This window comes from Girardinichthys multiradiatus, chromosome 8, assembly GCF_021462225.1.
Source record: "Girardinichthys multiradiatus isolate DD_20200921_A chromosome 8, DD_fGirMul_XY1, whole genome shotgun sequence".
In the NCBI taxonomy this organism is placed as follows: Eukaryota; Metazoa; Chordata; class Actinopteri; order Cyprinodontiformes; family Goodeidae; genus Girardinichthys; species Girardinichthys multiradiatus.
This window is the reverse complement of record NC_061801.1, coordinates 22,245,506-22,259,341: the sequence shown is the minus strand read 5'-3', so window position 1 is coordinate 22,259,341 and position 13,836 is coordinate 22,245,506. Positions and strand designations below refer to the sequence as shown.

At 37.3% G+C, this 13,836-nt stretch overlaps 1 protein-coding gene across 8 annotated transcripts in view; it reads left to right on the top strand.

Moving 5' to 3' along the window:
* znf618 (zinc finger protein 618) overlaps positions 1-13,836 on the top strand; it is a 69,270-nt gene that overhangs the window by 34,436 nt on the left and 20,998 nt on the right. For 6 of the 8 annotated variants that reach the window (XM_047373136.1, XM_047373135.1, XM_047373134.1 and 3 more), the window contains 4 exons: positions 3,231-3,275; positions 7,490-7,513; positions 7,654-7,743; positions 8,379-8,459. In XM_047373136.1, coding sequence (XP_047229092.1) covers positions 3,231-3,275; positions 7,490-7,513; positions 7,654-7,743; positions 8,379-8,459 — 240 coding nt within the window. The remainder of the gene's footprint in view (positions 1-3,230; positions 3,276-7,489; positions 7,514-7,653; positions 7,744-8,378; positions 8,460-13,836) is intronic. The other 2 variants (XM_047373140.1, XM_047373138.1) reach the window with 1 other exon arrangement.

Below are 13,836 nucleotides of genomic sequence, written 5' to 3'. Positions count from 1 at the left end.
AAATTTTCATCATGACATTATGGAAAATAATGAACTTTATCACAATATGCAAATTTTTTGAGAAGGACCTGTATAAATAAACTAACTTGACTTTGATTGAATTATTGTTGCCCAATTTGCCCCCTTTGGATTTAAATGATAGTGGGTGAAATGCTCAAGCTCATAGAGAGTGGTGGATGTATCATGAAGGCAGGGAAGAAAGTAGAGCCTTATTATTTTGAATCTAACGATGGTTCTTGAACAAAGTCCTTATTTTCTCCCCAGTTTTGTAAGCAGGAAGTGTTTGCACATGTTATTGAGTTTCTTGGAAAATACCGCCAACTAGCCGCATGGCGGGGAAATTACTGTGTAAACGGAGATTGTAATTAAAACATTGTCATGTAGATTTGTTAACAGAAACAGAAAAACCTATCCCGTTTTCAATGGATCGTTGTTGTGTAAACTGGGCCAAAGTGCTGTGGTTCAACTGAACATTGAGTGCTTTTACAAGGTATTTAAAAATGTTTCCTCATCATTTTTTAAAGAACAAAAAACATTATGGTTAAAACAAGGAATCTTACATATTTCACATTTAAAAAAAAAGAAATTTAAAAAATGCTTTAGAGTTCAACTCAAACCCAAAGTATTGTATGTCTCATGAAGAAACAGTAAACCTGCAAACAGCAATACCTTGTGCACACTTGAATAATGAAAAGGTCCTATGTACATATTTATTTCTTCCATCTGTCGCAGAAATGTCCATCAAGGTACATGATTGTCAGTCGAAATGCTTTAGGTCTCGTGTTATTTGCACTAGGCGGAGTTTACATTTTTTTGGAACACATTGGTGTTTCAGCGAGGCCATGGCGGAGAGGTTTTTTTTTCGGTCCGTTTGGGGAGGAGAGCCGAGCCATCCCCAGCCTAACCAGGTAACGATAAACGCAAGGGGCTGCTGCAGCCAAAATACTTCAGAAGATACTATATATATCTTACCAATCGCCTGTATGCCTGAATTCTGTGAGATTTCACTTGTTGTAGTTTATACAATGTCATTTGGTGAATTCTGGAATTGCAGAAATCATATTGCCGTAAGAAAGAGAGAAGTAGGGAAAATATTTGGGTTAATAGATTAACCCATATACAGGGGTTGGACAATGAAACTGAAACACCTGTCATTTTAGTGTGAGAGGTTTCTTGGCTATATTGGACCAGCCTGGTAGTCAGTCTTCATTGATTGCACATTGCACCAGTAAGAGCAGAATGTGAAGGTTCAATTAGCAGGGTAAGAGCACAGTTTTGCTCAAAGTATTGAAATGCACACAACATTATGGGTGACATACCAGAGTTCAAAAGAGGACAAATTGTTGGTGCACGTCTTGCTGGCGCATCTGTGACCAAGACAGAAAGTCTTTGTGATGTATCAAGAGCCACGGTATCCAGGGTAATGTCAGCATACCACCAAAAAGGACGAACCACATCCAACAGGATTAACTGTGGACGCAAGAGGAAGCTGTCTGAAAGGGATGTTCGGGTGCTAACCTGAATTGTATCCAAAAAACATAAAACCACGGCTGCCCAAATCACGGCAGAATTAAATGTGCGCCTCAACTCTCCTGTTTCCACCAGAACTGTCCATCGGGAGCTCCACAGGGTCAATATACACGGCCGGGCTGCTATAGCCAAGCCTTTGGTCACTCATGCCAATGCCAAACGTCAGTTTCAATGGTGCAAGAGTGCAAATCTTAGGCTGTGGACAATGTGAAACATGTATTGTTCTCTGATGAGTCCACCTTTACTGTTTTCCCCGCATCCGGGAGAGTTACGGTGTGGAGAAGCCCCAAAGAAGCGTACCACCCAGACTGTCGCATGCCCAGAGTGAAGCACGGGGGTGGATCAGTGATGGTTTGGGCTGTCATATCATGGCATTCCCTTGGCCCAATACTTGTGCTAGATGGGCGCGCCACTGCCAAGGACTACCGAACCATTCTTGAGGACCATGTGCATCCAATGGTTCAAACATTGTATCCTGAAGGCGGTGACGTGTATTAGGATGACAATGCACCAATACACACAGCAAGACTGGTGAAAGATTGGTTTGATGAACATGAAAGTGAAGTTGAACATCTCCCATGGCCTGCACAATTACTAGATCTAAATATTATTGAGCCACTTTGGGGTGTTTTGGAGGAGCGAGTCAGGAAACGTTTTCCTCCACCAGTATCACGTAGTGACCTGGCCACTATCCTGCAAGAAGAATGGCTTAAAATCCCTCTGACCACTGTGCAGGACTTGTATATGTCATTCCCAAGACGAATTGACGCTGTATTGGCCGCAAAAGGAGGCCCTACACCATACGTCTTTTTGTTTCATAATGATTTTGGTGGATGGACAGGTCTGGTGTGCTGAGGGGTCAGTATAGGACCTAGGCTGTTCTGAAACAATACAATGTAATACAATTCACATGGTAAAATACCTTCATAGGGTGAGTTGCAGCAACTCCAACCAAAACCTATTCTGAGAAACTATTGCCTTCCTGTAAGGTAACGCAGGCCAGTTTAGATACACATTGCATTTCTCTCTTTGTGGGTCCTTGTAACAAATAATAATATATTATTCAGAGTAGAAAAAGTTGCGACTTTGTTTGGTCTAAGGAGAGCCGCACACACGTGGAGCTTTCTTTTTGGCTAAAATACAAAGGAGCAAAAAAAATTCATGGTGATGGGGGTATTAGCAAGCCGGATAAAAAAATCAATAGTCTTCTATATTTTCACATAGCAAGAAGTTGGCTGTTGCTGTAGGTGAGGTTTAAAAGTCCATTTAATGGAACTTTAAATAAGTGCAAGAACAGAGAAGTCCTTGGAATTTCATCTTGTATTCATTTCCTTTTTTCTTTGTGCATAAACCTTAACATAGAAATATTTTCACAGAATAGTCAATGAAGTAAATTACTCAACATGGTTGTCTTTTTCTATGCTGTCTCTTTTGTTTTGGTTGTTGTTGTCTAGCCTCTGATTCCAAATTGCCAACATGCAGTTTAAAAGCACACACTCAGATTATACTATGCTGACTCTGTTTGGTCAGTGTGCATAAAAAAGGTGCGAAACAGCTAAATTATAATTTTTTGCCACATTGTTGTCCGTATGCTTTATTGTCTTTAAAATAATTTGATTCAAATAGAGCTGGATCTTTTAAGCACATGTTGGCATTAATCCATTGAAGCAAGTCCAAATCTTTTTTTGTTGTCATTATAGAATCAGAGAGCATGGTTGGAGATGGTCTGCCTCAGACACCCAATAGTAAGTACAATTTTGCCAATTATCCATTAAATAAACTTTATTTGCATGACAGCAGATTTGGTGTAATTTTTAAAATGGATATAAATGAGAGCAGGTAATTGCAAACCTAATGGGAAGATTGTGGAAACAATATGCAAGTAATTGCGGTGAACTTTTACAGTATGCAATGTATTACTGAGTCCAAAAGGATGAATACCAGCAATATGAAGCCCATTTTTACCAGGCACCTTAACGCCGCTTTCAAAGTTTGATTAGAACTAAAAATACTTGTGCCTCAGAGTAGTACTTGAGTTATTTATACATCTACCTACACACGCTCACTGCGCTTGTTACGTGAATATGCAGACCCCCATAAGAGATCTGTATAGGCATTGCATAGTGTAGACAAAAGAAAGAAAAGAGCAGTTAATGGAGGTAGAATGAAAACATTTTGGCGGTGTATGAGGAGTACAAGCTGAATACCACCAAACGATTTGTGACTGTTAATATTTAGGCCATTGAGACTGGATGTAGATGGAAACATTGTTAAATTAAATTCTTAGGAGGATAGAGCATGCTGTAAAGCACTTTTGGTTGTGCTGCTTCTTTATACTTTAAGCTTGAGCATGTCTTGCATCCCATTTACATTTTGTAAAAATAACGCAAGTCTGTGAGCAGCCTGAGAGGCTGTCCAAAGAAACTAGGTGAAGGTGATTGATGACAGATTTATAAATCAAGCAATTACTTTAGCAGAAAAATCTTTGGGGGGAAAAAAACATTTCAGTAATCCAAATAGTTAAACATCTGGGCCCAGATTTATTAGGCAGGCAAATTAGTGTCTTGTCTCAATTCACAATAAGTGCACTGATGAGTGGGCGAGGTGTTAAAACAGTCCTGATCAAGAAACAAATACCAGTTTAGGTAATACAGTAGATGAAGCGATGCGCTTGAAATCACAGCTCAGTAAAGCCAGTAATAATGAAAAACTAATTGCACCTTGCTTGTTAAACCTCATTACCTATTTATATAAATTCTGTAAGACTCTGATCTGGAGTTGATTATCATGTCAACCTCAGTTGTACACATCATGACTGGCATAAGTCTTCACAGAGTCTTTAAAAGCTAATACATAGCTTCAACTATGGACTGCAGCTACTAACTGTACTAACTTTACTGTCTGTAAATTACTGTAATTTCATAAAATGAAAGTATATGAATAGAAATCAGCATCAGCGGCAAATTATTTCACCACTATGTTAAGAGTAAAACAACTCCCATTGTTTTATCTTGTGTATCTAGGTGAGATCCAAATAATTTTACAACCTGGTAAAGGAAAGAATATTTAGACGATAAACCCTACAGCTGACAGAGGGTGTAGTTTTATGAAGACTACGTAAAGGTCTGCATGTTAATGTGCATAACATAACAATCAATGGTTATTTTTAAAAAGTAAACAATTACACACCTTTCATAAAGTGATTTTTTTAAAATAAAACTGTCCCCCAAGTCATGCACTCAGAGTGAAACTCATAATATGTAACAGTACCCGAGATTGTTTAGCTCATGCCAGACGTTGTGCAAAGTAAATATTTTCTGTTTTTTTTATACTTTTGTGTTGTAAAATATGCGATAGCTGTTTTTTTTTTTTTTTGACAAATTAGGACTAGTATATCTTAAAAAAAATATGCATTTTACAGCAACAATGAGTTTTCAGTTGGGAATTGTTTAATCATAGTGAAGACTTTTGAACTTCTATTGCAATCTTCTCACACAGGCAGATGTAGAGACCACACTTCAATTTGTACACAAGCTACAATCTTCTAATGATCAAAGCTATCATATCCCTTTTGAAGCATGTAATCAGTACTACTAACCTTGACCCTTTCCCCTAATGAAATGGTGTCCTTGGTGCAAAGGTAGCACATTTATACCACTTTGGAGAAATTCATAGATTTTAAAATGTAGTTCTGTAGTATGACCTTGAAAATGTAATGATTAGTTAAATACCCAAGTAAACAGCAATAAAAAAGTCCCATTATTTTTGACCAGCAATAATCAATCCATCCATCAATTATACAGAGAGCTGAACATTTTTACAAATGGAATAGTTTACGTTTGTGGTATTTGCATTACAAAATACCAGAGCTTTTCTTACATTCACATTAGCATTCTTATCAGATGTGGCGTTCATTGTTTATTCTGCTGTTTGTCGAAGGGACTGAAACAAATCGTCAGCCACAAACTCCACTTGATCAAATTAGCTGCCGTTTCTCGTGATGATGTATTGATTCTGTGTTTAAGTGGGTGCAGAACAAAGAGAGATGCCAATGTATCATCTCTGTTCATGAGTGCTTGGGGTTGCTTGAATCACAAGACTGCACAAATCTCTGTGTTTTGTTTTTTATGGTTGAAAATTACAAAATGAAGTAGGTTGCAAAATAAACTGCTTTTGGCTATATGATGATTAGAGTACATTTTTCTTTAAAACTGTAGTGTTAATGTTTTACATTTGGTTTATAGAAAGCTGACAGTAAAGAGAACCCCATCTAGAGGGATCAAGCTTCCATAACCAATTATCTTTGCTGTTTACCCTGTTATTGATTTAGTATAAATATGTCCTCACCTGTGCCTGGAGCCATCTTATTTGAGCTTTAATTAGGCTGACAAATCCAAGAAATCATCTAATTTCATGGAAAATACTTCTGTTTTATTCATGTTAATTGAAGGGAAAGTGATAGTAAAACCTTGAGGTGCTAGTTCAGGGCTTAACTATTGATCTTAGTAGTTGTGGTAAAGCTCAGAGTTCCACTTTTCTGTTGTAAGGAGAAAAGTGTTTTCAGTTTAGCTATTTTAACATTCCCCCTTTGTGTCACTTTGTTTTGTGTAGATATTCACTCTAGTAATGAAATAATAAAATACAATTTTCAAAAACTTTTTTGAAGTATTTAATGGATGATAAAGACTTTTAACAGCCCTACAAATTCACAGTCAGGATCAGATTGTTTTTATGTCTTGTGTAGAGATGCTTCAAATCTGTCAGCCAGAGATCAGCCAATTTTCCACAAACCGTCCGTGATCAGTTATTGGCAGGTCAAGAATATAAAAATCAGATTTTATTTCTATTCATTGAATGCAACAAAACTAACAGCTCTGTTTTTTTTCAATCCATTAAAGCCTTCACTATACAGTACTTTGAAGCTCTTGGTTTTGAGTTTAATAAAAATCAGTTAAAGGTTAGGGACACAATGAATGGAGATAATCTTGTAATTCCTCCATTTTCAGATTGATTAAAAACTATTGCCTTGATCAAAGAACCTGTAGCACTTTTTTTCTTTTACGTTTTATAGTTCTTATAAAAAATTTGGAATCGTGCAAAATCGGAATCAGAGGGTTAGACCTGAAAGGAAAATCTAAAATTGGTCTTGGTTAGGAAGATTTCCCTAGCACTCCCGGTAGAGGAATAATGGAGGAAAATGTAGAGTTTTTTGCCTAATTGTTAAGTCACACAAGTGGACTTGATTCCGGAGGAAACATTAGTCTGATATTTAATTGTCGAGAGAAGGATAAACCTCCGCCTGTTGAAGAGATTTTATCTTATTGTTGCTGTGTGCTTTGCCTTAGATTGGCAATACACATTACAGATATTTGTTCCTCTCCTTTTTTATGTTTTGTGTGTATTTTATAGATCACTTTATATATTAAAATATTATCATTGTTGAAATACAGTTTTGCTTGCATCTGAGTACATCTATTTTAAGCTATGTTTTTAGAATCTCTCTGGCTTTTATGACACCTGAAACTCTTTGAGGCTTATTTATTTTAGCAGAGAAAAACAATATTCTGCATCAGTCAGGTTCTGGCTTTTACATAAAGCAGTTTATAGATCATTCTTGCAGGATAAAGGCATGTCATAGAACTTTGCTTTCAATTTTTACAAAACATTTGTGCCAGCCATGTCATTGAGTTTTCATTTTATCATTGGATTCCTCTGTCCGTATTATTTAATTTAAACCTTGTGATGTATGCATTTTTTTCCACTGAAGAAAAGGCTGGAAGCAGAACATAAATAGGTTTTTGTGGTTCTGTCTAAGACTGATTTGTAAACTACTTGTGAAGAGAGAAGTGCTTTACTGAAGTTCTTCCTATGGTCAGTTTGGTTATAGAAGTGTATGCATTGCGCATTCTTTACATAGGGCTCTATTTAACATCCCTGTTTTCTCATATTTAAAATGCAGGGACATATCTGTTGCTGTCAACTGGTGATTATTGACTCATAATTCTTTATTCATTGTTTTTCATCTCACAAATGTAAATGTTAGAGCAACTGAAATCCTTTGTCTGCCTGAATTTAAGTAAATAAAAGTATAAACTTTGCTTATCTTCCTCTGTTCATTTGCAGGTAGCTTCCGCTACTCTTGTGACATCTGTGGCAAGAAGTATAAATATTACAGTTGTTTCCAGGAGCACCGTGACCTGCATGCAGTGGATGGTAACCAGTTACATCAAAAATATGTTGTTTTATTTTGTCTTTGAAGCCTGCGCTTTCAGAACAAAACCATTTGGATGAAGCTCCTCATTTGGACTTTTTCATAATTTCTGTTTCTTTTCGGCTCTTTGAATTCAATTATGTTTGCAACTCCCTCCAATTGCATTGTGCCATAGACCCCGTTTAATATTTTTTCCCAAATGTTTGTTTCTTTTATTAAAAAGTTTACTGTTTATTCCCAATGCTTTGATACCTTCTCCAGAGTGCAGTGTTTTGATCCAAAATCTCATGGTAAAAGTTGTGAGAAAAATACTGCTTTGTTTGTGTCTCTATTGGGAAATGTACATAGTTGCATCAGTAAAGAAATGCAGCTAATAAACACATTGCATCTGTTGCTGAATTCTGTAATTCGATCAATAACATCAAATATCTGAAACTTGAATGCAGTGACTCACCGGAGAAGTACTTTTACTGTTAGACAACTAAGTAAATAATGGTTCTTAATATTTTAATATCTTAATATTTTTGAGTTCAAAGGATAATCTGCTAGAAAAACGTTTTTTTAAATGTATTTATTTATTTAAGATTTTCTTAAGAATACTATCAACATCTCAATTCTCAATTCCTGTCTCTCTCAGATCCATATGAACAGGTGGTGCTACCTGTTGATGGCCTTAAAGAGGAGGAGCCTGTTGAACCCTATCAGAAAATTGGACCAAGTAAGACTGAAGTACTCATAGTTTGTTTGAATATAGGCTAATATTGTTCTCAGATCTTGTGCAAAACACGCTACAAACCCAGACCTCGTTTGCAATCACTGGAAACCATCGGAAGACATCCTACCGAAGCTTTTCGCTTAATATTATTTATAGTTTGTAAATGTTACATGTTCTAGTTTTATTTTATAAATCCCTTTTGAGTTCAGCATTATTTTTATGTGAAGTAATTTAAATGGCAAGCAACTGTCAAAGCTTTCAGGTGCTCCATGCTTGCAGTCGGTGTTGGCCAACATGCTTCCCAGCTGAACTGGATGGTTGACTCGTTTATTGTGCAAAAGAGATGTTACAAAATCTTGCCTTGCTGACTGAACAAGTATAGTGTGTATTTACAGTTTAAACGTAGTTCACATCATAGCATTTTGTCTGCATATCATTGCAGGCTAACCCTGCTAATATGTTATAGCTGATGGGCCACTGGTGCACTATCAAACACTTAGAAACTTCAGTTCTGTCTGAGTATGAGTGTGTCAATGTAAGACTTAGATTAGAGATTTAACAAAGCATAATGAAATGACAAAGTCTCATTTCATGTCAAATGTAGCTCACAAAACCTATTGGTATTGCCTCTGTGCGATCAGTTCCTACTCGGCTACTCGGCACGGTTCGATACAGCTCTACTCGGTTTTTAGGCATTTCCATTAATAATGGTTACTTGGAACCCTGCTGAGTAATGCTGAAAACACAATGTCAGAAGACTGTCGATCACTGATTGTGGACTGATTGGCAAAGGGGTTGTGTCACTATTCACAGCATACATATTATAATAAATAACTTTCAACTATTAAATCATTTTACGCTGGGCTTATTGTGTATATGACCACTATAGCAAGCTAGCATTATGTAGCGTTATCTTACACGCCCACTTGTCCTATTCCATGGCTTCCTCTCTCTGCTGTACTTATCCAGAGTGTTTTGTCTTGCCACCCGCAGCCTTTTCCGTCTCTTCTTTCAGTCTGAGTCTGACAGCAGCCATAGACCAAGCATCAGGTCCTACATTGTTGTTGTGTCACATCTTTAGGGTTCTCACCAGGATTCTTTATTAGAATCTAAAAAAGCTATTGCATTTTAAGGTGTTTAGAAGGGTTACCTTGCAGCTTAGAGGAGCATTATTGTGTGACTTTTAGCAGTTAATTCACCTGTTGCACACAACTTTAACTGTACAGAGGCAGCACACAGTCGGAGATAAATAGTTTATTTATTTATATTTGCTGACAGGCGGTATTATGTAAAATCAAAGATTCAAAAATTAGCGCAAATAACCTAATATGAAGGCGTACAAGCTTCATCGGCAGTTCCAGCCATGCTGGATCAATGCTAGACCACCGTTTCTTCTGCTTGTTAAGACCTCCAACAGCAGAAACGACGTCCTTGTCTATGACTGACGTAGTGCTAGTACTAGCTGCAGGCCCGATTTGTGCTTAGCAGCTACCGCGTGGAACGCCGTGATACAACAGCGTTTATACCCACCCTTCAAAGCTTAAGTAATTTTAGAGTTTTACCGTTAGCGGTCGCACAGGATCATAGGGTGAAGGGAAGCAGGAACACACTCAGCGTATGTGTAATAGCCGAAATAAAAACAACATGGAGAAGGAGCTCAAATATCAGTCAAAGGGCCGATACGCTCATAAAAAATGAGCGTATCGGCCTAATTTCAACGTAATGGTGACAACTTTCAACGTAGCAGCCCTCTACACTGAAAGCGCTGACAAGAACCCTGATCTTACGTTATCGGAGTGTGGGGCAGTCAGGCTTTTGACGATCCCACCCACATTGAGATGGTACTCAATTGTGGAATGAAAAAATGGAAAACGAACCAAGCGTTATAGAGCAGAACTGACTCTAGCCGAACTGCACTAAGTAAGTGTAATGGAAAAGGGGCATACCTCAAAATAGATATATAGATAGAATATAATTTAATAAAAAGATAAGAATAATGGTGAAATCTCCAACTGGATCTATGCCTGGATCTTGTTGCTGTTTACAAAAAGCATGTGGTCACTCCACAGCAGCTTTACATTTATCCATATATGAGTGGAGGTGTATGTATACCTTTGAACCTGCATGCATGACTTTAACCCTATGTGCTTTAGAGAAACTCATTTAAGTTTATGCTAAAAACCTAACACTGTCCAATAAGGCTTCACCTGTTTGTCACAAAGACACTAACCCACCACCAAAGTGACTCATTGGTGAGTGTTTAACAGATCTATTTAAAAACATTTTGCACCTGTCACTGCATTAATGATTCCCACTGAATTGGATAAAGTGTTAAACTCATCACACTCCTGGTGTGTGTCAATAAATGTAAATGCCATTGAATGTTTAGTTTATTAAAGTAATTCAGTTAAAAAGGGAAACTCATATGTTATATAGATTCATTATAAACAGATGTATTTCAAGTGTTTGTTTTGATAATTTTTTACCAAGAACTAATAAAAAACCCAAATTCACAAATAAAATTGAATCTAACATAAGGTCAATTCTATTCAAAAATATTTTAATAATCCTAAAGGGAAATTAAATGTTGTAGATCATATGCAGGTTTCTTCAAAGAGTTGCTGTAGATGTTGATGGCTGTGGGCAGGAAGGATCTTCTGTAGCCGTCTGTCTTACAGCAGATTTGAAGAAGCCTCTGATTAAAATCACTCTGTTGTTGTACAACAGTCTCATGAAGAGGATGCTTAGGGTTATCCGTAATGTTCTTCATTTAATGAAGAATCCTTCTTTGCACAATGATCTCCGAGGTTTCAGAGGAATCCCCAGAACAGAGCCATCCTTCTTTATTAGCTTGTTGAGCTTTTTTAAGTCCCTGGCTGTGATGCTGCTACCCCAGCAGATGATGGCATTAGAGATCACACTCTCCACAACAGACCTAGATAGACTAAGATATGCAGAATCATGTAGCAAACACTGAAGGACCGAAGCTTCCTTAAGAAGTAGAGTCTGCTCTGTCCCTTCTTGTAGACGGCTTCACAGTTGCATCCACTCCAGGCTGTTGTCCAGGTGAACACAGGTATTTTTACTCCTCCACCACCACTTCTTCTTCCATGATGGAAATAGTGTTTGATCTATTCTTGTTTCTCCTAAAATCTACAATCATCTCCTTTGTTTTATTCATTTTGAAGATGAGATGATTGTTTCTACACCATGCCACAAAGCGGTGCACCAGCTTCCTGTACTCATCTTCTTGTTCATCTCTGATCCACCCCACAACTGCAGAATCATCAGAGTATTTCTGCAGACGATAGGAGTCTTATACTGGAAGTCTGAGGTGTACAGAGTGAAAGAGAATGGTGAGGGTTCAGTCCCCTGTGGTGCTCCTGTGTTGCTGACTACCTGGTTAGACTCACAACCCTTCAGTTTCACAAACTATGGTCTAAGGAAGCCTAGATTGATGTAATAGCGCCCTTCAACTCGTCTACATCACTGTCTCTGATGTCTCATCTTGCACCTTGATAGTACACCAGAGATTCTCTCTTAAAGTGAGTATAGATAGTTGTGGCAGAGTCGGCAGGTGGCAAGTGCTGTTGGTCAATGAAATCAGAATCTCCAAAAAGCTTGTTAGCAGAGGAAACCCAAAGGGATGTGAAAACTTTCAGTTTGGTGGCTGTGCTGACTTTGAACTTGATACAACACATTGGACCAACACCAGTAGATAACACTACCCATCATCACTGACTTTGGAAAGCTTACAGTGGGCCTGAGACTATTTGGATTTTTGGCCTCTCCATCTTTAGTCTAGATTCCTTGGACCTTGATTTCCCACTAAGCAACAGGTGAGACTTAGCTCAGATAAGACTCTTCTTTGTGGTCTTTGGTTCAGGAGCGGTCTAACACAAATTGCAGCCAATGTCCTGGAAATGTCTGTGTTTATTGGCTTTTCTTTAGCAAGGACCTTTTGTCATCTTTAGTGACTGTCTGCTGAGCAGCTGTCAAGTCAGCAGTCTTCGCCAGGATTGTGTAGGCAATAACCTGCCCATGAGATAACAACTCTGTATTAAAAATACTTTTTTATTGGTGTCATGTAATATTCAAATTTCTGGGAGAAATTGGATTTAGAGATTGGTGAGCTAAAGCCTCTACTAAAGAAACCCAGTCTTAATGTTTATTGGGTTTATTTAGTTTTTTTTATTTTTTATTACATTTTATATTTAGGTCTCAAAAAGGTACATCTTGTAAAATTGTAATAAAAATTAAAGATGAAAAAAATGTTTCAGGTTCACAGCATAGAATCTTTTCAATACCTTCAGACTAAACCACATAAATTAAGTTTATTATGTTTCTTCATATTTTTAAAAGATTTTTGCCATGGATTAACCACTGAAAGCATAAATCACAGATTGAATTCTGAAAGGTTCTGGCTGTGGTTCCTTCACAAACCTACAGAAGATGCACCCTGTATAAATGTGCTTGCCACACATCCAATAGAAGAGAGGGGACTCTCTTTTGATAAAGAAAACTTGAACAATGTCGAATTGGGTTTTGATTTTTCAAATTGCACACACATATGCACACATAAACAGAAAACAATATTTTCTAAACCACATTTAGTTGGCATCATTCAATGTTTTAATCACATTTCTTATCTTATCACTTTTATGCAGATGATATTCAAATGTATGTCTTTTAAGACTCATCAGCTGGATAGGCTGTCTACCCTAGTCCACTGTTTATCTTAGATTAGTGGTTGGATTTCCAGTGATTACTTTGTTTTAAACACCAACAAGACAGAGACCATGATTAGAACTCCTCCTGAACTGTATACAAAAATCAGTCAGGCACTTGCTTCCTTTTATCCAACCCCTAAGTCCAGCATTCAAAGTCCTGGTGTATTATTCACACCTTCTCTGAGCTTTGACTTGCATGTAAAATCTCTGTCTTGTTCCTGTTTGTTTCATTTAAGGAACATTTCTAAACTGCAACATATGGTCTCTTCAGCTGAGTTGGAAAGAATTATCCATTTGAGTCATCATGTTTAGATTACTGCAATGCCCTTACTGGTCTAATCTTCACCAAGTATAAAAACATGTCCAAATATAGGTTTCACTTTTCTAATTTAAATTACTGAAATAAATTAAAACATGATCGAAAAGATAGTATCCTTTCAATGATATACTAATCAAATTAGATTTACCTGTATGTGCGGGAACTCCAATGTCAGGCACTGCTGAACAAAGTCAGTTTGTCAAACCTCATAATCACCAGCGTCTTGCGTACCTTTATTTAAGCCTCTTGTTTTCCACTTCTTCCTGATGACACACATGATTGTTTCATCATTCATTATGGTAATTAACAGGGTTTTTGTTGTATGTATTTG